The sequence below is a fragment of the Odocoileus virginianus genome, chromosome 26 (genome assembly GCF_023699985.2).
Source record: "Odocoileus virginianus isolate 20LAN1187 ecotype Illinois chromosome 26, Ovbor_1.2, whole genome shotgun sequence".
Classification (NCBI taxonomy): domain Eukaryota; kingdom Metazoa; phylum Chordata; class Mammalia; order Artiodactyla; family Cervidae; genus Odocoileus; species Odocoileus virginianus.
The window spans coordinates 6,320,902-6,344,947 of NC_069699.1; the positions used below are offsets into that span (position 1 = coordinate 6,320,902).

General features: G+C 37.4%; 1 protein-coding gene across 2 annotated transcripts in view; it reads left to right on the top strand.

Annotated features, from left to right (window-relative positions):
• PDCD6IP (programmed cell death 6 interacting protein) overlaps positions 1-23,735 on the top strand; it is a 67,364-nt gene extending 43,629 nt beyond the window's left edge. For both annotated transcript variants that reach the window (XM_020908845.2, XM_020908846.2), the window contains exons 10-18: positions 3,161-3,338; positions 8,327-8,438; positions 9,281-9,450; positions 13,603-13,851; positions 14,215-14,349; positions 15,442-15,536; positions 20,615-20,738; positions 21,884-22,104; positions 23,084-23,735. In XM_020908845.2, coding sequence (XP_020764504.1) covers positions 3,161-3,338; positions 8,327-8,438; positions 9,281-9,450; positions 13,603-13,851; positions 14,215-14,349; positions 15,442-15,536; positions 20,615-20,738; positions 21,884-22,104; positions 23,084-23,258 — 1,459 coding nt within the window. In that variant the 3' untranslated portion in view covers positions 23,259-23,735. The remainder of the gene's footprint in view (positions 1-3,160; positions 3,339-8,326; positions 8,439-9,280; positions 9,451-13,602; positions 13,852-14,214; positions 14,350-15,441; positions 15,537-20,614; positions 20,739-21,883; positions 22,105-23,083) is intronic.
• Positions 23,736-24,046: the final 311 nt, after the last annotated feature.

Below are 24,046 nucleotides of genomic sequence, written 5' to 3' on the forward strand. Positions count from 1 at the left end.
GCTGGCGACAACTCCTGCACACTCTGGCAAGTCTGGGTCAGTCTCTCGAGGGCTCACTGGTCCTTTCTCCTGGGTCCTGGTGTGTACAAGGTTTTGTTTACCCTCCAAGAGTCTATTTCCCCAGTCCTGTTTAAGTTCTGGTGTAAGTCCCTGGGTCCCGGTGCACACAGGGTTTGTTTGAGCCCTCCGAGTGTGTCTGGTGGGTATGGGGTTTGATTCTAAATGCCATTTTGCCCCTCCTACTGCCCTGCTGGGGCTTCTCCTTTGCCCTTGGACGTGGGGTATCTTTTTTGGTGGGCTCTAACATTCTCCTTTCGATGGTTGTTCAGCAGCAAGTTGTAATTTTGGAGTTTTTGCAGGAGAAGATGAGCCTCTTTTCATTATAGGGGACTGGAATATAAAAGTATGAAATCAAGAGATACCTGGAGTAACAGGAAAATTTGGCTTTGCAGTACAAAATGAAGCAGGTCAAAGGTTAACAGAGTTTTGCCAAGAGAACGCACTGGTCATAGCAAACACCGTCTTCCAACAACAAAAGAGAAGACTCTACACATGGACATCACCAGATGGTCAACACCGAAATCAAATTCATTATATCCTTTGCAGCCAAAGATGGAGAAGCTCTATATAGTCAGTAAAAACAAGATTGGGAGCTGACTGTGGCTCAGATCATGAACTCCTTATTGCCAAATTTAGACTTAAAGTGAGGAAAGTAGGGAAAACCACCAGACCATTCAGGTATGACCTAAAACAAATCCCTTATGACTATACAGTGGAAGTGAGAAATAGATTTAAGGGACTAGATCTGATAGAGTGCCTGAAGAACTATGGACAGAGGTTCGTGACTTTGTACAGGAGGCAGTGATCAAGACCATCCCACAAAATAAAATGCAAAAAGACAAAATGGTTGTCTGAGTAGGCCTTACAAATAGCTGAGAAAAGAAGTGAAAGGCAAAGGAGAAAAGGAAAGATACACCCCTTTGAATGCAGAGTTCCAGAGAATAGCAAGGAGAGATAAGAAAGTCTTCCTCAGTGATCAGTACAAAGAAATAGAGGAAAACAGTAGAATGGGAAAGACTAGAGATCTGTTCAAGAAAATTAGCAATACCAAGGGGACATTTCATGCAAAGGTGGGCACAATAAGGACAGAAGTGGTAGGGACCTTACAGAAGCAGAAGATATTAAGAAGAGGTGGCAAGAATACACAGAAGAACTGTACAAAAAAGATCTTCACGATCCAGATAATCACAGTGGTGTGATCACTAACCTAGAGCCAGACATCCTGGAATGTGAAGTTAAGTGGGCCTTAGGAAGCATCACTATGAACAAAGCTAGTGGAGGTGATGGAATTCCAGTTGAGCTATTTCAAATCCTAAAAGTTGATCTGTGAAAAGTGCTGCACTCAATATGCCAGCAAATTTGGAAAACTCAGCAGTGGCCACAGGACTGGAAAAGGTCAGTTTTCATTCCAGTCTCAAAGGCAATGCCAAAGAATGTTCAAACTGCCACTCAATTGCACTCATCTCACATGCTAGCAAAGTAATGCTCAGAATTCTCCAAGCCAGGCTTCAACAGTACGTGAACTGTGAACTTGCAGATGTTCAAGCTGGATTTAGAAAAGGCAGAGGAACCAGAGATCAAATTGCCAACATCCACTGGATCATCGACAAAGCAAGAGAGTTCCAGAGAAACATCTATTTCTGCTTTATTGACTATGCCAAAGCCTTTGACTGTGTGGTTCACAACAAACTATGGAAAATTCTTAAAGAGATGGGAATGCCAGACCATCTGACCTGCCTCCTGAGAAATCTGTGTGCAGGTCAGGAAGCAACAGTTAGAACTGGACATGGAACAATACTGGTTCCAAATAGGGAAAGGAATACATCAAGGCTATATATTGTCACTGTGCTTATTTAACTTATATGCAGAGTACATCAGGAGAAAAGCTGGGCTGGATGAAGCACAAGCTGGAATCAAGTTTGCCAGGAGTAATATCAATAACCTCAGATAGGCAGATGACACTTCCCTTATGGCAGAAAGCAAAGAAGATCTAAAGATCCTTTGGATGCAAGTGAAAGACGAGAGTGAAAAAACTAGCTTAAAACTCAACATTTAGAAAACTAAGATCATGGCATCCGGTCCCATCACTTCATGGGAAATAGATGGAGAAACAGTGGAAACAGTGACTGACTTTATTTTTCTGGGCTCCAAAATCACTGTGGATGGTGACTGCAGCCATGAAATTAAAAGACACTTGCTCCTTGGAAGGAAAGCTGTGATCAACCTAGACAGCTTATTAAAAAGCAGAAACATTACTTTGCCAACAAAGATCTGTCTAGTCAAAGCCATGGTTTTTACAGTAGTCATGTATGGATGTGAGAGTTGGACTGTAAAGAAAGCTGAGTGTTGAAGAATTGATGCTTTTGAACTGTGGTGTTGGAGAAGACTCTTGAGAGTGTCCCTTGGACTACAGGGAGATCCAACCAGTCAGTCCTGAATATTCTTTGGAAGGACTGATGCTGAAGCTGAAACTCCAAAACTCTGGCCACCTGATGTGAAAAACTGACTCACTAGAAAAGAACCTGTTGCTGGGAAAGATTGAAGGCAGGAGGAGAAGGGGACGACAGAGGATGAGGTGGTTGGATGGCATCACTGACTCGATGGACATGAGTTTGAATAAGCTCCAGGAGTTGGTGATGGCCAGGGAAGCCCGTCGTGCTGCAGTCCATGGGGTCACAGAGTCACGACTGAGCGACTGAACTGATGTGAAATTATAACTATTTTGTGTATTATTTCTCTTTTGTCACTGACAGTATAGCAATCAGGAGTGTGATAAAAGATCGCATTTTTAAAATAGAATTTTTGACTTTTAATTACTTAGAGTGAAAGAAGTAAAGTTTAACCGGTGAGCCAAAGGTATCTAGTATTTTTTAAGGTAACTTTTTTACTTTTTGGCTCTCGGTTCTGAACTGTGAACCTAATTTAATCCTCTAATGAGTTTTTGTTTAATATTATCAATTCCTGATTTTGTGTTTTTCCTTTGGGTTTGCTTTATGTTTCCATTTGCAGCGCTTATCCACTTCTTTGGAGTGATAAGTCTGCTGCTAGTGTTTGAAAGATGGATTAGACCTTTAGATGACATAGTATCTCATTTTTTCAGGGTGTTAGCTTCCCTTAATCTTCCAGCAGCAATTGAAGATATATCTGGAGATACCGTACCTCAGTCTATATTGACCAAGTCCACATCTGTGATTGAACAGGGAGGCATCCAGACTGTTGATCAGTTGATCAAAGAGCTACCTGAACTTCTGCAAAGAAATAGAGAAATCCTCGATGAGGTATGTTTTAAGAGATTTGCTTTTCAGGTAAATAAAATACTCTTTGGCCCCTTGGTGTCCAGCAGGGATTGGGACAGGAGGTTTCTTCCTGTGGTTTCACAAGGTAGCGCTCATCATTCAGGTGAATTTATTGTGGCCCATAGTCTGCCCTTCAGCGTCAAGAGGAATTCTGAGTGAAAATGGGTTCATATGTCTTAAGGGTATGTAAGTGCGCATTAATGAAACTTACGTGACCATTGTGTGAAACTGGTATACTGTGAGAAATTACTGTCACACAAACTGTTCAGACTTTTTCATTATTAAGGACTTTTTTTTCTTGTGAAAGATTCAGTCTCTGGTGAACAAGGAATCAGACTGAGGAAGTTAGGCCATCATGTGTTTTCTAAGCCCACCATACTCATCTTTAGGTGGAAAGGGCATTTTATCAATAGGAATGTAGCACTAAAGTTTGTTAGCTGAAGTGAACTATTTGCCAGTGTTATTCTGCTTTTAAGGTGCTTTCACCTCTTTCTACTAATTGATACATTTGTTTCTTTAAATCTATTCAGACTGGTTATTTTGGTTTTTGACAGTTTAGGAGTCTTTTAGGTGACTTCTGTTATGGATGCTTAATCCATGGTGTTTCAATCTTTCAGTTAACTATATCAGAGGAAGTTGTATTTACACTGTTTCCAAATACTTTGGGGCAAAGACAGAGTACTTATATAGTATGACAGTGTGAACCTCGGGAATGAGAGTATATACCTTCCAGGGTCACTTAAGGGCTTAACTAAAATAAAACAAATATTAATGTGAAAAAAGCTCATCTCATAATTGAGGAAAAACTGGCTTTATTAGTGTGTATGGTATGTCTGTTGTCTGCCTCTCTTATGAGGTATTTTTATTTATTTTACCTTCCTAACAGCCTTATGAGTTAGACTCATTATTCTTTTGATACTATTTTTGAGTGTTTATGTCTCTGGTAGCAAATTTAATTCTAGTCTTGGTTTTCAGATAATTTGACGTGTCCACTAATTTATTTTTTAAATGATAAATTTATCTTGTTTGGTATCTGTTGGACCCTTTCCATCTTAGATTCATGGGCTCTATTTCTTCAGTTATTCTTTTTTCTCCATTCTTTCCTAATGAATTCCTGTTAGATTGATGGTGGTGCTTCTGAGTCAGTTCTTCGCATCTCTTAACATTTCTGCTACTTTTTCTCTATGTGGGAGACTGTCTCAGGCTAGCCTTTCAGCTCATTAATTGGCTATTTAGCTCTGCCTTTTGTTCTTCAGCCTTTCTATTGCATTCCCCCCCATATTTTTCATTTCCAGAATAAGGATATTTAATTGGTTCTTTTCATAAATCACCTACATTTATCTTACATGTGTCTTTTTTTCTTTTTTTTTGAGGTAAAATTCACAGAACATAAAATTTCACCATTTTGACCTCTTTTAAGTGGACACCAGTGGTTTTTAGCACATTCACAATATTGTGTGAGCACCAGCACAGTCTAATTCTGACACATTTTCATCACCTCCAAAAGAAAGCCTGTACTAGTTAACAGTCACTCCTCCTTCTTCCATTCCCCTTGTTCTTGGCAACTACAAATCTGATTTCTGTTTGTATAGATTTATTTATTCTGGACATTGCAGATAAATGGAATCATGCCTTTGAAGTTTGCCTTTTTCACTTAGCATCTTTTCAAGGTTCATTCATGTCACAGCATGTGTCAGTACTTCATTTCTTTCTGTGGCTAAATATTCCATTGTGTGGATGTATCATTAAGTATTTTATTTACCCATTCATCAGGGATAGACACTTGGGATGTTTCCACTTTTTGCTTATTCAGAATAATGTTGTTATTTGTGAACAGGCTATGTTTGAACTCCTGTTTTCAGTTCTCTTGGGTTATATACACAGGAGTGAAATTGCTGGGTTGTACAGTAATATTGTGTTAACTTATTGAGGAACTGTGAAACTGGTTTGCAAAGGTAGCTGTGCCCTTTTATGTTTTACCAACAGTGTATGAAGGTTCCAAATTTCTCCACATCCTTGCTAACCCTTATAACTGTCTTAAAAAAAAAAAGCCATCCTTGTGGCTATGAAGTGATATCTTACTATGATTTGATTTGACCTTATATGTAGAAAATCCTAAAATTAGTAAGACTTTAAAGACGATTGTATTGAATGTTTAGATCAATTTGAGGAATATTTTGCTGATCTTTAACAGTACTACAACTTCCAGTCTATGGACGGAGGCTGTCTTTCCATTTCTTTCAGCAGTGTTTTATACTTTTCACTGTACAAGTATTTTACTTCCTTGATGAAACTGATTCTTATTTTCTTTTTGATGCTACTATAATGGAATTATCTTAATTTCCTATTTGGATTCTTCATTGCTAGAGATAGAACCACAGCTGATTTTGTGTGTTGATTTTGTTTTTTGCAACTCTCCTAAATTTGTTTATTATCTCTAGTAGTTATGTTATGGATTGCTTAGGATTTTTCATATGAAAAGTCATATCATTTGCACCTAGAGGTAGTTCTTCCTTTGCACCTTTGGATGCCCTTTATTTCTTACTCTAGTTGCACCACCCAGTTCAATCCTGGTTTGAAGCAGTGAGAGGCCACAGACTTTTCTTGATCGTTATCTTAGGGGAAACGTTCCAGTTTTTCCCGTTAAGCTGTTAAGTTTTTCACAGATGGCTGTTCTCAGATTGAGGAAGTTCCTTTCCGTTCTTAATTTGTTGAGTGCTTTTATCATAAAAGGGTGTTAGATTTTGTCAAATATTTTTTCTGTATCTCAAGATAATCACATGGATTTTCTCCCTTCATTCTACTAATACGGAGCATTACATGAACTGATTCTTCAGTGTGAACCACCCTTGCATTCCTAGGTTATCCCACTTTGTCATGGTATAGAATTCTTTTAATGTGCTGCTAGATTTGGTTTGGTAGTATTTTGAGCATTTTGCAGTTATCTTCATAAGGGATACTGGTCTATAATTTTCTTGTTGTGTGTTTGACTGTCAACTTGTGTGTTTTTGTGATTGTGTCTTTTGTAAATAGCATATGGTAATAAGATTTTTCCTTTACTTTTAGCTTGACAATATCTCTTTGTGGAGGGTTAAATCCATATATATTAGCTGTCATTATTCATATATTTGGAACCATATTTTTCTATAAGATTTGTCTTACTATTTTGATTTCTCTCTGTTTTCTTTCTTTGGTTCCTCCTCACCCTCACTTTTTATGGTTTTATTGAGTTCCCTCCATTTTTAATTTTTTTCCCCTTTTTAACAGCATGAAAGTTGTATACTTACTTTTCTTTTTTATAATTTATTATGAGGTGTCTGGGTATGGGTTTTCTTTCATTTAAATTGCTTGATATTCCATTGTATTCAGTGAATTTGAGAAATTGTGTCTTTGATCCATCCTGGAAAGTTCTTAGTTTTCACTTCTTTGAATATTGCTTTTTCCCAATTTTCATTATTATGTCTTTCTCCATCTCTGATGTTGTGTCTTCTCGGTTTATTTTCTGGGTCTTCCAGCCACTTGTGTTTTCTGTTGCTCTGCGCTTCCTTGTGCCTGATTTCTAGTTCACTAGTTCTCTTCAGTTATATCCCAGCAGTGTTTTAACTATCCATTAGCTTCCTAATTTTATAATTTCTTTCATTTCTACAAATTTTATTTGGCTCTTTTTAAATTCTTCTCATTTTCTTTCTCCTGTCATACTTTTACTCTAAAACATATTAAATATGTTTAGTTTATATTCTTTATCTTACCTCAGGGTCAGTAGTCTTTGTGGTTTGGTTCTGTGATTTGTTGTTTTTTCCTGATTTTTTTTCTCATACCAGTTTGTTTCCTCTTATTTCGGTGTTTTTGTTTGTGTGTTTCCTGTGTTTTAAAACTTTTTTGGAGGGTTTTTGTGTGTGTGTATATGTGTGGTTAATGTTTTATTCTAAAGTTCATTTTAGGAGTTTGTGTCAGTCATTTCCAGTCCTAAGGTCAGGCTTTTGGTTAGGAATCTTAAGGTGATACTTCTTTTCTTTTCCACATAGAGCCAGGGTTCAGATGGGCAAATTCCCTTCAGTTGGTCAGTTTCCCTTTAAATACTCATCCACTGAGTGTCATCCATTTGGAAGCCCCCGTTTCAGGGAACATAGTGCCTTTGATCTGATCTCCTACTCATATTACCCCACCTGTGTTTCTTGTCTCCCATTAAATGCACATTCTGAGCCACTAGAGAATGTGTAGTTGGTGAACTGTGGATAGTAGGCCAGCTCCACCTTGTGGCCTGTTTTATATGGTTCACTAATTAAAGATGATTTTTACCACTTTTAGAAAATTGTTATTAAAAAAAAAGAATGTGTGAGACTGTAGTCCACAAGCCTAAAATATTTACTCTGACGTTTGACACAAAGTTTGTAGATCTCTGCTCTAAACTGTCAGGCATTAACAAGTACCATTGACTCTAGCACTTGAGTCCATCGGTGGATTAGCACTTTCTTACTTTTCTGCCTCTACTGTCTTGTCTTCTCAGCTCTGCATTCGAAAGGCTTTTTTTTTTAAATGTTAATTTTCAGTTTGTTATATTGGGTTGACATCTAAATCTTTTATTTGTATGAGTTAATCAGTTTTTTCTTTTTTTTTAATGGCTTCAAAGTTCTAAAGGCTTTCTGTTTATTTAAATAATCTTAAAAAAAATCTTTGTTTAAAAGTAGTTTTGGTATATGGATGTACATAATCTCTTAGTCATCTTAATTTTACTGAGTAAGGTAATGGCTAATTTAGCCTTAAATTTTACAAGATGTTTTGTTAAGTATATCATGACTTGGATTTCTGCAGTGGAAATTATTGTACTAATTTATATTCTAACCAGTACTGTAGGAATAGTCCCAGCTCACTAATTCTCACCTATATTGAGTATGATCATTTTAAAAATGTTTTAAAGTTTTTTATACCAGAAATGATATTTCACTGTTGCTTTGCCTCCTTTTTAAAAGTCTTTAAGGTTGTTGGATGAAGAAGAAGCGACTGACAATGATTTAAGGGCAAAATTCAAGGAGCGTTGGCAAAGGACGCCATCCAATGAACTTTATAAGCCTTTAAGAACAGGTAAAAATGTCCCTAAATGACTTTCACTTGAGTAAGTTCTCATTTCGTATCCACAATTTTGAATTAGGCTCCATATGAAAATCCAGGTGTTTTTCTTCAGTTTCATGTAAGATTAAAAAATAACAAGGATGTTCATTATGGTAAGTTCAGGTTCTTAAGAAAGTGAAAATTAAAATGATCCTGTAACTCTTACTTCCTGTTCCAAGTTTTCTGCATATTGTAAAAAAAGATAAATGAGATATTGTATAAGTATATGGTATTGTGATTTCATTTCATTTAGTAGTGATACTACCAGGTAGTAAAAGATGAGTTTTAAAATTTACCTGAAGCCAAATTATTATTTTTAAGACTTTGATTATAAAGATTTTGTGCTTGTTCAGATAAATGATATCTAGACTTACTTTATTTCTCTGTAAAAAGTATTTAATACTATTGTGATTTTTCTAAAAATATATCTGCTTTTCTTATAAGTCAAATTTAAAGAGTGATCCTTTGAGACAGGAACATGTTTGAAGTAAGTTGTAACAGTTTTTGGAGTGGATGTTATCTGTCTGTCTTCATTAGTTGTAGAAGAAGGTTAATGTCAGTTGGCTTTTATTTAGTGGACCGTAACCACAGAGGTGTTTAAGGTTATAACTGTTTTGCTTTACAGTTGATTCTGTCATTTTTCTACCACTGATGATGCCGCGGCCGACAGGAGCTCGGCTTCTGGCATCTCGTGCTTTGGGGCTGTCAGGGAGACAAGTAACATTGGAGAACAAAACTGAGAGTACAACCAGCTTGTGTACTTTACCGTTAAAATCATTGCTGTGCTCTGGTAATATTCTTTTCTTCTTCCGCAGAGGGAAACAACTTCAGAACCGTTTTGGATAAAGCTGTGCAAGCAGATGGACAGGTGAAAGAGCGTTACCAGGCTCACCGAGACACCATTGCGCTTCTGTGTAAGCCGGAGCCGGAGCTGAACGCCGCCATCCCTTCTGCTAACCCGGCGAAGACAATGCAGGGCAGTGAGGTGAGGATGTGACTTTGATGTGGGTGGTCAGCCGCTTCTGAAAACTATTACGTACAATGAATTGCCCAGTTTTTTTCTTACTGACTTTTTTTTTAAAATGATGATATATATTGAGGGTGGTTGTGTTTAGAGCAACATGATATATATACACTGTGTAAACGTTATATTACTATCCATTTATTGAATGCTTTCTCTATGAACTCGGTACTGTATATATTCAGTCTTTAATTCAGATTTGATAAGAGGGAGCAGCTTGGAAGTAAAAGCACTTCCTTAAGGTGAAAGGACTGGATTGGTGAGATATTCCTCTGACCACAGATTCTTTGTTTCTTACACCTTTCTATATGCCACCTTGTATCATATTCCCCTGGGACTACCTCTGAAGGGAGGGTTGTCAAGGTGTGCATGTTAACAAGTGGATCACATTGGCATGATGTTTCTACTGGTTACAGGCTCACGGGAGCGTGGTTGGCTGAGACCCGAAGGGGGTGGGTGTGACTGATCACTGTGAGGTGAGATGGGGGCCCTGAAGTATGGGAAAGTAAGCCAACGGGCAAGAGATACTGCCGAAAACTTCTTGAAAAAGGTGTATTTCCTGTGACAATAGTTCTCAGAAGTTATCATTGTCGTTTCTTACTTGTCTTTGCTGAGAAGCATTTCATGTATTCATTCAGCCAGGACTTAGTGGATAGGTATCTACTGTGTAAGGCACTGTGCTCGGTACACACGATGGCCAGCCCTTCCTCTCCATTCACCAGCAGGTGAGGAGGAGACGCACACAAAGATAACTGGAATACCTGGTAGGAACTGAAAAGTGTGAGGCCTTTAGGTGACAGGATACTGAACGTTCCAGCATTTGGAGCCCGTCGCCCAGGAGGCTTCTTAGGACATTGGCACATTATGAGAACAGTGGACAGGCAGCACGGTGAACAGGAGTAGGATCCGAGAATATTGAGTGAGTGTGTGCAGAGCAGCTGCCAGAGGTTGAGTGGAAACCGGCCCCTGCAGTGAAGGGAGAGCAGCGTCGGGATTTGCACAGGACCTGCATCTCTGGTTGGGGGCCAGAGAGCGCGACGGCTGTCCAGTCAGATGCTCTGAGGATGTCGGGGAGAAAAGGAAGGTGGTTGAAAGGTTAGCTTGCAAAGAGGAGACTGCACACCCACAGAACAGCAGCATGTTCTGGCCTCTTGATTTTAGGAGAACTCTCTTTAATGTCCCCCCTTGTTTCTTTTTAGTGTCACATACATGGCTCAGAACTTACATGGCTTTAGTTCTTTGGTTCTGCTTTCTATAGAAAACAAAGTTTTTTTTTTTTAAATTTATAATAGCTTCTCTGTTAATCCAGAACAGTATTACATAGGGGAAGAAAAGTTTGACAGTCAATATGAAGTTATTTTATTGAAACTAGATTTTCTGCATGGAGGTAACCAAGAATTTTCAGTGCTTTATATATTCATTCATCATGTATCTTTTATCAGAAAAGGCAAGCATCATTTGTTTATTAAAGCTCCTTCAGATAGTTGTCCCCATAGTTGATGACACATTAACAGAGTTTTTATGAGAAACACCCAGCCATTTGGATTGCTGATTATTAACGTGATACAAAGAACACGTTTTATTAAGAGGTCCAAGCATAATGGGTAGAGCTGTTTTTTCTTTCATTCTGAAGAGGCTAACTGTCTAGTTATTTATCTTTGTTCTGTTTGGGCAGCTGTTTTTAGGTACTGAGAAGATGTTAGTTTCTATACTATATAAGACAGCCTGTTTCAAGATATTCCTGACTTTCAGCTTTGTTTACTAGACTATTTTTTAAAAATTAATTCTGCATATTCCTATTTCTCCCCTAGCTTTATTTCACTTGGCTTCTATAAAATTTTCAAACTTCTGTTAGGCATAACATACGTATAGAAGAAAATGACATTTCTTACTTTCCTAATGGCCAAGCAACCTTCACATAGCGTTAAAGTCAAAGTTGAGGTTCCATTATCAATGTAAATTTACCAACAGGTAAAGCTATCAAAACCTTTTCGAATTTATATGCTGCTGTATCCCCCAACACAAAGTGTGTTACATGATTATTGAAATCCTTATAATTCAGCAGAATAAAGGATACTTTAATTCTTGGTCCGTTCCTCATTTTTCCTCTGTTCTTGTCTGAGTGTTTACATGCTTAAGCCTCTTTAGTCCACAGTGCATGCAAAGTAGAGAGTTAAACCGTGAGATATAACCAACAGTTAATAATAATGGCTCCTACTTATGGAGCACTTAGCCTGTGTTAGAAATTACATTGAGCACTTACATGGACTTACTTCAGTCTTTACAATGGTCTTGACATACAGGACAAGACTATTATTCTTGTTTTGCAGATGAGTTTTCCAGGTAAACCGCCCTTGGTTACACAGTAACTAAGCCCATGATATTCACTAAGGGAGTATAATCAGAGTTGAAATATTTATTTTATGTTATCATGTTTGACTTTGCTGGACAGCTAGATTCCTTCGTTTCTGTGTTGAAGTTTTGATTTAATTTTGTGTTTTGGAGGGGCAGAAGAATGTTGATAGTTCAGAAGGTTCTACAGAGAACCCTCTGCCCTGTTTCCACCTTGTTCCCGTCTGCTCCGTATGCGTTACAGTGTTCGTTAGTGTCTGGTCTGTGCTTAGTGCTTTTGCTTTTGTGAGAAATACATACGCACACAGATATATGTAATATATTATATGTGTGTATAGCTTTATATTCTGATTTCCCTTCTTATTCAAAATGCGACATACAATGTATATGCTTTTGCACCTTTTTTCATTTAACAGTATGTCCTGGAAGTCATTTGCAAGCAAGACTGACTTGCTTTTCTAGCGTCAGACGCTACTGGGCCCCTTTAATAGACTTTGCTGTGTCCATCCAGCCGTGATTCTTTGTCCTCTTCCTCCTTTTACAGTGTCTGTGGTTTGATGCTTCTTGGACCTCTGGGAGTCACGTTAGAACATATTAAGAGACTCTGCATTTAAGATAGGAGGCCTGGGAGATACAGTGGTTACCAGAGGCTGAAATGTAGAAGAAACTTGAGGCTTTTCCTCAGGTTTTGGTTTTCACATGGGAAGGTCGCTCTGGACCCTCTTGTCAAGGAGCTGATAACTAAGGCCATGGGCTGCGGAGCAGGACAGGGCTTCTTAGGCACGGGCAGTATGTGAGGAGATCTTTGGAACGGAAACTGCTGCTGGTAAGAAGCGAGTCAGGAGTGGAGATGGGGTTCTTGGACTGTCCCTTCTTTGCCCACTTTCTTGCTCTGAGCATTCTTGGTCAAGCAGATGGGGGCTTGGGGTCGCCCAGGTGAAGTGTGAAGAGCTGTGAGTGAAAGGGAGCAGCTCACAAGTGGTCTTAGTGGGCACTTGAACCCTGAAACACTACTACTGCATAGGGGTGTTGGGCATTTATGAATCATGTGGCTGTTAGGTGGAGACTGCCTGGACTGACTGAGAGGCGGAGCTCATGATGTGGAGAGAGATAGGACCTACCCCTTCTCTCCCAGGATTTAAAACCAGCCTGTGACTTAGAGCTTTCCGTCTGTCTCTCTCAAGTGCTGTCTCCATGCATCTCTCTCTGTTTTTATCTCCACATCTCCCTCTCTCAGTCTCCCTATGTTGGCAAATAGGGCATCTCTTGACAAAATGCACCTTCCTCTCCATCATCATGAGGACGCAGTAAGGTGTACACGTGGTTAGAGAGTGGTTTGGAGCCAGGCAGACTTAGGTCTCAGGTTTCCCCTCTGCTCCTTCAGTAGCTTTGCAACCTCAGGCAGGCTACTTAAATTTCTGAGACTCAGTTTCTCCATCTGTGGAATAGAGGTAATAAATACATACTCTATGGGATATTCTACGGAGTACATTAAATTAAATCTGTGAAGTGTTTAGGACCGTGCCTGGTCCTAAACTGATAACTGTTCAATAAATCTGTTTTCATTATTGCTGCTGGCATTGCAGGCTGAATCCACTCAAGGTACAGCAGTGTCTGTATTTAAGTAAACCTGATGTCTGAATTATACTTGGCTCTCTGAGAAATCATCTCTCCCTTACCCTGGTGAACCTTTGTATAATTCCCTTCTGGTAATTGTCTTCTGCTTTTTGGGCAATTCAGCTAAAGTTTTTTAAAATTGTTTAGGTGGTGAATGTCTTAAAATCCTTATTGACAAATCTTGATGAAGTAAAGAAGGAAAGAGAGGGGCTGGAGAATGACCTGAAATCAGTGAATTTTGACATGACGAGCAAGTTTCTGACTGCTCTGGCTCAAGATGGTGTGATAAACGAAGAAGCTATTTCTGTTACTGAACTGGATCGAATCTATGGGGGTCTCACAACTAAAGTCCAGGAATCGCTAAAGAAACAGGAAGGACTTCTTAAAAATATTCAGGTAGAGTTTATATACTTCAGTAAGATTATTTAAAAAATTACAGAAGGGATAATCTGTATACAGGAGGGATAATCTGGATTAAATCTATCCATTTAGGATTGTGTTTTTGGCAAGTATTCCATATTAATAGAAACCTGTAAACTATTGGTTATATTTTCATGCCCACTAAATTTGGGATAATTTTACTAATGGAAAGCTATAAAGTACTGTGCTACTCCAAAGGGAATATATTAGGTAAATGTCTAGTAATAACTCAATGTAATCATAGATGATTTTCATAGTTGGGAAAGTATCCATAGAAATGTCATGAACAATATTAATTTCATAAATACATGTAATTGCATAAATCTTTCTTTTCATAAGGTCTCACACCAGGAATTTTCGAAAATGAAACAATCTAACAATGAAGCCAACTTAAGAGAAGAAGTCTTGAAGAATCTAGCTGCTGCGTATGACAACTTTGTTGAACTTGTGGCTAATTTGAAGGAGGGCACAAAGGTATGAAGTACACAAGAAACAAGAGCTAACTGACCAGTGTGAACGTGAGGATATAGTTTGAGAAGTTAATTGGTATTTCCAAATGGACCAAATCATTCTTCATCTTGAATTCCTTAGCTTTCATGGCTTTGGTCCCGAGAGCTTTATTATAAGTGGGAGAAAGCTTAATGAAGGTGGTGGATTTCATGGGAACTTTGCAGAATGAGTATGTGTAGACATTCATTTCAGGTAGCAGGAATTAGCAAAAATCAGCAATACTTTGTTACATGATAGAAAGTCGGCCGATCTGAGTGAATTCTGAGGGATAGGAGCAGTAGTCAGAGCGGATACGTGATGGGGAAGGGGGTTGGTTTGACTTTCATAGTCTCTGCTGATGGTCTAGATGATGATAGATTTGTGATATGCTTGTGTCTTAGAGTGCTTACTGAATATGTTTCAGTATTCCCTAGCCTTTCCTTTAAATATTTTTGGGGAAATGCTTATATTTGGTTTGACCAATTTTGGGGAACAAGTGATTTCTTGTTTTTCATATACGTAATTCCTTTTGGTACTTTAACTCCACAATGATGACTGAATAAAGTTATCTTGATGTTAATACAGTAGGTATAATGTAAAACCCTCTAAAGAGAGCATAGACATACTGCCAAAACCTTCCAAAGAGAGGATAGTAAAATGCCATTTTAATTTGGTTTAAATGCTTTGTTGAAATAGGTAAGCTGAGAAAACTCTGCAGAGTGCTTTTGGAAATTCTTTGAAAAGTTTCTGAAATGATGCTTGCATTTCTGAAGTGAACATGCAAATCTAATGCTTCCACTTAAAATAGGTTGTTTTTATTAAGTAATTGATTTTTCTCTAGGAATTGGGAACTTGTTCACGATCATGAAACTTGTCACTGAATTTTTGGTGACAGCACTTTCTAACGATGCTTTTATTTATTTATTTTTTTAGAGAATTTTAGGTCATATTTATGACTGTCTCTCATGCAAAGAGTTTTAGTTCTTTAACTGTTATTGACAAATGAGCTTTAAATGGTGTTCCTCTTAGATTAAAAATTGTTCTGGTTTATCACTGATGTTTGTTCTTTGCTTGTAGTTTTACAATGAGCTGACTGAAATACTTGTCAGGTTCCAGAACAAATGCAGTGATATAGTGTTTGCACGGAAGACAGAAAGGGATGAACTCTTAAAGTAAGTTTTATTTTCTGTATCAAATTGTACTTTTGAAGTATTTTTCTTTAAAAAAAAATCATATTCTTGCTTCCTCTTTTAGAAAAATCACACGTGGCTACTCTTGTGGTGGGTTGGCAGTGTGAGTTAGCAGTTTCCTTCATTTCCTCTGTGGTGGTTTACAAAGCAGCAAGCAACCAGCTGTGTGGTTCAAGAACAGCAGGGTGTAAAGGACCACAAACTCCAGATGGAGGGAGAATAGTGATGTCACAGAAGTGATGACAGCACAGCTCATGGAGGCAGATCTCAGGAAATGCCAAGACACAGGAGCAGGTTACCTTGAAGTGGCAGATGGGTTCCTTAAGTGAAACTGCAGGCACAGAGCACGAGGAGAGAGGATTTATAGCTCAGAAAATGTCAGCAAAATCACTTTCTATGTGGCCTGCTGGGCAAGCTACAGAGGACTTACTCTGTGGGGAATAATGGAGAGCTGACTCAGCACTGATACCCTTTAAGAAGAGAAAGAGAACAGAATTTAACAAAACTAATAGATGAAGAACATTCACCAGAATGACATTGTCACAGAACAGGTGAAAATTTTACTGTGAGTTAAACGGTTAGGGAACAGTCACTAAGGACTACCACAAACAAAGCCAGTACTCAAGGAAGATGGTAGGAAAACAAGAGGTCGTAGAAGGTGGAGTGTCAGGATTTAGGACACAAGTGGGAGAGACAGAGCCGTCACAGATGTAAGGTGGAAGGAGGAGGAGCCAAAGCAAGAAGAGACAGTGAAGAAAAGACAGGAGCAAAGAGCGGCAAAGAAGAAATCAAAGACAGTGAAACCAAAGCAGGGAACAGGATTAAGTAGAGAAGGTGGGCAGGAAGACCTAACATATGTAAAACTGAATTCCCTTCAAAGAAGAAAATCCCAAACAGTGAACAGAAGAAACTTAATGTTATTACTCAAGAATATTCTTAGAATAAGTCCTGTTGAAAGGGTGTACATCATTTGGTCAGGAAAAACGAGCAAGGACTGTTAACACTTATTTGTATTGAGGCATGTACATTATTAGCCTTCGAAGATAATGACAAAACTTCCCTGGTGGCCCAGCGGTCAATACCCTGTGCTCCCAACACAGGGGGAGTGGGTTTGATCCCTGGTTGGGGATCTAAGATCTGACATGAACATGGTGTGGCCAAATAAATGTTCTTTATAAAAGAAAATAGCAGAATCCTATTAAAGGCAGTCAGGAAGACAGATCAGCTCGGTTTATGAAAAGGTGAAAAAAACTTAGGCTGGCAGCACTGCATGCTGGAAGAGAATGGAATGATTGCTATTGAAACTCAGGGAAAGCAAATATAAGACAAAGATCTTATATCCAGCCAGCCTGTCCTTCAGGTATATTCAAAGTCAGGTGGTCGTTAGTGATGAATATGAAGAACCCAGAGACTATTATACTCAGGAGCCTTTCTTGAGCCCCTCAGATGACCTGACCATTATTCTTATCTGTCCATGCTTAAACAGTTTCCTATAGAAGAATGGGAAGACGTTAAGAGCTACTTCCTTCCAGCCCCAAGATAGAGCAGGGCCATTTGTTACTAGTTTTTCTACTAAACCTTTAAAAAGCAAATAATTAAAATCTTTAAAAAATGGTTTTAGATGTTAAAAAACAAAACCAAATTAGTTTTACTAGTAAGTAAATTTGAAAAGATTAAAACAGAGCAGTCTTTGGACCAGTTTTATTTATGAATATGGATGTGAAAGTTCTAAATAAAATGCTTGCTGTTCATATTCTCCAGTATATTATTAATAAAGGAGCATGACCATGACCAGGGAGAAGTGGGTGGTTATTCCATGAATACAGTGATTGGTTTAGCATTTTTACATCTAAGGAGAAAAAGATGATCTTCACAGATGAGGAAAAAGCATGAGAAAGTTAATGGAGAAACTATAAACATTCCCCCTAAAGACAAGTGCCAGCTATCAGTGCTGTTATTCAGTATTATATTGGCAGTACCAGCCAGCACCATTAGATAAAAGGCAATTAGAGATACAAAAATTGTAAACTGTCACTACTTACAGACTTTATGATTGTACATCTTGGAAACCTAAAAGAATCAGCAGCCAAACTCTGCAAATAATAAAAGAATTGGTGATTATAAAAATAATTTGTAGCAATCAATAGCTTTCATACAAATAAAGACAGAGAAGATACAATGGGAGAAAAGACCTCAGTTAAATAGACATGAGAAAGTAAAATACATAAGAATGAATTTGTCATATATGAGACCTGTATGAAGAAAGCTTTGAAACACTATTCAAGGACACGAGGGGATTTGAGCAAGTTATAAGACATATCATGTCCTTAGATAGGATGAGACAGCTTCATGAAGATGTCAGTTCTAAATAAATTTATGCATTCAACATAATTTTGATTAAAAAAACCAACAGATTTTCATCTATAAGTAGACAAGTTGTTCTAAAGCTCAAGGTGAAAAAAGTTAAGCAAGAGTAGCCAGAAAAACTGCATAAAAATAACAGTAATGGAAACTAATTTACCAGATTTTAATATATGTAATATTGTCTCTAATAAAAACACAGTGGTACCGGCACATGATTAGACCAAAGACAGAAGATAGGAATAGATTTAAATCCTTATGTGAATTTAGTGTTTAAAGAAAAAAAATATCCTAAATCAGAGAAGTTAAGAGACAAGTGCCTAGTCATTTAGGAAACAAAAGTTATTTTTACAGCAGAGTAAGTTCCAAAGAGATCATACTTGAAATGTATAAAATGAAATGAAAAGAAAAATGAGAGAAATTTTTAGTAAAGCTGAAATAGGAAAGGTCTTTGTAATTCTAACTTAAAATCCAGAAGCCATTAAAGAAAAAAGAGTAAGTTCATCATAACATGATCAGCAGAGTCAAAATGTAGTAAGCTGGTGGAAACTGTTTGAAACTTATTCATGGGACAAAAGGCAAATTGACCAAATTTATAAAGAACTCTGAGATACTAATGAAGAGGGAAAAAAACCCAATAGAAAAATTGGCAAAGGATGTGAACAGAAATTCTGCAGATGAAATAAAAGTGACTGTTAAGCATATGAAAAAATACCTCCCCTCATTCAATATAAATATGAGTTAAAATTACTCTGAAATGGGATTTTTCAGATCGTCAAGTTTGGAAGTTTGATAACGTGCTTTATCGGCACACTCTGGGGAGCACGTCTCATCTGCTGCAGGAGTGCACAGTGGGGCAGCCCTTTGTGGGACCAGAAAGGTCTGAACTGCAGATCCACACGTTATTTAGTCCAGCTTTTTTTTTTTTTTTTTTAAGGATGTTTTCTATTTACCAATATACAAAAATCTCTAAGATGAATAAATTATGGTAAAAAAAAAATAAGGTTACAGACGAGTGTAAAGTATGCTTTTTGTGTAAAAAGGGAGAAAATAAAAATGAACATTTGGATTGGTTTATTTCTGATCCGGAAGCTCTGGACAGGTTCATAAGAAGGAAGAGTATAAAAAAAAAAAGAAAGAAAGAAGAGTATAGTGTCTCTGTGTTTGTGGGAGTGAATGGTGGAATGAGAATTTGTAGATTGTGGTCTGTCAGTTTTTGAATCAAGTGAATATATTTCCATTTTGTAAAATTATATCAAATTTAAATAATCATGGAGATTCTGAATGTTTTTTATAGTCACCACCAAGTAGTCTATAATTCAAATTGTGTTCCCATCCTTGGCGCCCCAAGGGTGTTGAGCCCTTTGTTCAAATTCAGTCTTACAGAGAAGCCTAGTTCATGAAACAGATAAAAATGGATCTGTGATTTAATAGCTTTGTTTTATAATGGCTAGGAAATTTATATAGTGGCTAGGAAATTCTCATTTGTCATATAAATGTGTTATTTACTGCAACCGTGTCTGGTTTTTCAAAGGAAAGAAAGATGTTTTATATCTATATTCATGTTAGATATTGTATTTATGATTAAATATACTCAACTAAATAAATAAAGATAATTATTGATGAGTAAAATACTTAAAATATTAAATGTATTATATTTACTGTATATGGGATATATATACACACATGCATATACTAAATGTTTCAGAATCTGACCTTTTAAAATTTTAATATGGGCTAAAAACTTGTGGTTTATATTGTAAGCATTTATTACAGATTTATAAACATTTAAGAAGTATTTTTGATTTCTTGATGAATGTGTGTTTGTTTTATTTATATATGGAGTGTCTAATTTATCTTTGAACCGTGATTGTTTTTGAGAGTGAAAGTGTGGTCTGGGGAAGCTTGCTGGAATCGTTCCATCAGGACAGCAGGGCCTGCCGCAGACATTTGAGGGCATGTCATGTTTATTGTTCTGTGCTTGTGAATCAGCACAGTGAGAAGTTGATCAGTACCAAATATTTCATAAGAGTGTGTTTTACTTTAGGGTTTTGTTTAGTGGGATTTTGGGGTAAATTCCAATTTACTGTCAGAGGAGTCTTTAAATTGTTTTTTAAAAATTTTGATCTGTATTTTAATGGTGCTTTCAACATCTGTCTTTAATGTGATTACCTTATGTGAGGTATCTTTTAACATAAAATATCTCAGTGCCATCTTTTGGATATCTTCAGGAAATTTTCATCAAGAAATTTCCATTGTTTCCTGATATATAGTGATTAAGATATTAGGTAGGTGACTATGAACAGTTGTAATTTTCTGGTCATTTTTAGATTTTTATGTTAGTTTCTCATCTAGGGCTTGACCTCTTACTAGAGAGAGGGCAGTTTCTTAGGACCACTTGCTCAGTTTAACATGTTCCCTATTCTGGCTATAGTTATGGTCTCTGGAAAAGTTTACCTTTTCCTCTTGTTTTCGAAATAGAATAAAAAATAACTTTATTTTATTCAGTAGTAGGAAGAAAGATGATTTCAATTAGTTCTTGCTGAGAACAGAAATATATAGTATATTTTAAAATACTATCACTGTTTTGATTCTATTTTCTGTGTTGCATACATGAAGAAAAGAAAAAAATACCTGGTATTTTGCAGGTGTTGGTTTTCAAAATTGTGTTGGTTTCTAATGCTTCTGTCTTTAATAAGGGACTTGCAGCAAAGCATTGCCAGAGAACCTAGTGCTCCTTCAATCCCAACACCCACATACCAGTCCTCTCCAGCCGGGGGGCCCGCACCAGCGCCACCAACTCCAGCACCAAGAACCATGCCGGTCAGTAAGCAGCCACACCTTTTAAGATTGAAGTTTCATGGGTTTGTGACACTTTGCTAGCTGTAAATGGTAACACAGACTTTACATTGTAGAGGTCTGGTGGTCAGGCGACCAACTGTCTGATGTTTTGCAGTATAAAGAATACACATTCTTTATTCATGGATCACTTGTGGATTTTTGCTAAAAAATGTTTGCCTTGAGTCTAATGAAGTCTTTGGAACCAACTTCCAGTGTATAGCAAAGACAGTGATAAAACCATAAATCGTGCTGTTAGGAAACACTTGGACAACCTAGAACAGGAACATTCTTTGAGTCACTTGGCTTGGTTTTCTAAAGGCAAATGTTATAGAAAGAGAAAAGCTAGATGGAGAGGGCATGTTCTAGATTAAAAGAGAGGAAAGACTCATAAAAATCAAATGCAGTACATGAGCCTCAACTGGATCTTGGTTCATAAAAACTCTTACAGATGTTTTTATGAAGAATAAGGACACTTGAATGTAGGGTGGATACTCAGTGATACTAGAGAATAATTCTTAATTTTGGAGTAACTATTAATTTTCTCAGGGTGAAATGGTATTGTGATTATGTAGGAGAATATTAGGACTTGTATACTGAAATCCTTAAGGTCAGTGTCCTTAAGTTTGCAGCTTAACTTTCAAATGGTTCTGCAAATATGTAGAGATAAATATAAGAATATAATTACAGATAAAGCAAAAGTGGCCAGATGTTAATAATCAATGAATTTAATTGGTAAATATGTGATTATTTATGATAGTACTCTTTTAAGTTTTCTGGTGTTTGAAATTTTAATACGAAAAATCATGGGGCCAGGAGGAGGTAAGAGATAAACACTATCTGACCTGTTCCTTCCTCGTACCTCAAATGTCTGACCACAGATGGGAGCAGTAAATGATTAAATATTGGGCATCAGGAAAAGAGCAGTGCTATGGAATATCCACAAATTGGAGAATTATTTTTCAACTATGGTACATTCCTGGAGTGGTGAGCCCACATTTAAGAATGGGAATTAGAAATACATTCGGTTGGATTCTGGAGTTTCTCATATGCTCTCATTCATTTTAATTGATAGCAGTTTGACGGAACCCTGACATGTGTTGTAGTCAGTGCCGACTTTTTCTTAACAGCCTGCTAAGCCCCAGCCCCCAGCCCGGCCTCCACCTCCTGTGCTGCCAGCAAATCGGACTCCTGCTTCAGCTCCAGCTGCGGCTCTAGCTCCGGCTCCAGCTCCGGCTCCAGCTCCAGCAGGCACTGGGACCACTGTACCAGCTCCATCGCAGACTCCCGGTTCAGCTCCCCTGCCACAGGCCCAGGGACCCCCGTACCCCACCTATCCAGGGTATCCCGGGTAAGGCTGAAACTCTATGTCCCAATAACTGGCTGATGTTTCTAACTCTGGTTAGTCTTTTAAAAGCAAGGTCACCCATTCTCTGAATGGAGGTGTCATATAGGCTAAATTGTCAGCTCACACAGAAATAGAGTAAGTTATAGTCACTTTGAGCAGTTGAATAGCCATTTCCCAGGTTTATTTAATTTGTTTTTAGCTTTTACATGTTGTGTTTATAATAAACATACCTTCTCTATGGAATTCAGAATGTGTTTCCTTGGTCATCTTTATTTAGGTGATAAACAGGTAGGTGCCTTTCTGAACTTAGCAAGACTGATAAGGCCTTCTTCACATATCTGTACTGACGTTTTGACATTCCAATCAACTCTTGAACCAGAAATCTATCTAATTATGGCATATACTTAAAGATCAGCTGTCTTTGTTATTTTTTTAATCTTAAAAATCCAGACATTTAACTACCTTTTAAGATGTCTTCCAAACTTAGTAAGTACATTTTATCTTCCAAATGTTAAAACTGTGAAAACATTATAAATCTATGAGCATTACAGTAAACATTGAATCTTGTAGTATATGTGCTGCCGAAGCAAGCACTAAACATTGAATCTTGTAAAACAGAAATGTACATAGATTGCCACAGTAAAATGAAGAGTCTCTTTTTTTTTTTTTGAGTCTCTGTGTTTATTCTTGGTTATGGTTGAATATTTAATCTTATTTCCTTCAAGAATCTTTATTTTCTGGGTAGTATTAAATACTTTTTTTTCCATTTCAATTAATAATAGGATAGAACTCTTTTCTCTAGCAAGTACCTTGGAATAGCTGTTTTTTCTCTCTCCACTGTTATGTAATAGACTGAGAAATAGAGGAACATGTGGTTTTCTTGAAAAAAACTTCATTTTAGAATAATTACTGTATGGTTCATTTTCTAGTATTTGATTTACCAATCTAGCTTTTTTTTTTTTTTTGTTCTTCTTCCCATCAGGTATTGCCAAATGCCCATGCCCATGGGCTACAATCCTTACGCGTATGGCCAGTATAATATGCCGTATCCACCAGTGTATCACCAGAGCCCTGGGCAGGCTCCGTACCCAGGACCCCAGCAGCCTTCATACCCCTTCCCTCAGCCCCCACAGCAGTCTTACTATCCACAGCAGTAATATGTCAGCTCAGAAGCTCAGCTGGTTCAGTTCAAAGGGAAAGAAATACCAGCCCTGCAATAAGTGTACTAAACTCTACGCTCTGGTTACTGTAACGTCCTCTCCTGTGCTGAACACAGTGTATAATTTCTGTTTGCAGCTAGAAGCTGTGCCCCAGTTCCACACTTGATTCTACTTGGGCGATTTGCTGCTGTTGCAGTGTAAACACTAAGTATAATAGAATTTGAAGTAAATTGCATTACAGTTCATAAAAGCTGAAAATGAGAAACCCACCAGTGAAACATTTGAAATTATTACACTTAAGTCTACGTGATTGGAACATCAGATGCTTACAACGATGGTTTAAGTACGGATATACAAGAAAACTAAGTTATCTTTCTCTTTTGGTTTATTGATTTGGTTTGATTTTCCTTACGCTATTTTGCATAATCAAAACATTGTAAATCTTTTAATTTAAAAATAAATTCCTTAAGAACAGTTGTCATTGTTATGTTTTGTCATTGATTCTCATTGCTGTCTAATTTCTTCTTGGTACTAGTCTCATTTTATGTGTACATAAGTTAAGCAGATCCTGTGTTAAGTGCATGATTAATGCAAGTTAATAGTCAGGTTCAATATATCTTATAGGAAAACCAAAAGGATAATAACCATAATTTATCTTTCATATGCTGATTAGTATATTAATTTTGACATTTATTTTGAAAAACCTTATAATGTGGAAGAAACACAGTTGCTACCAAAGATTCTTCAAATATTCAAGTGAATATGTATATTTAATGTTTTATTAA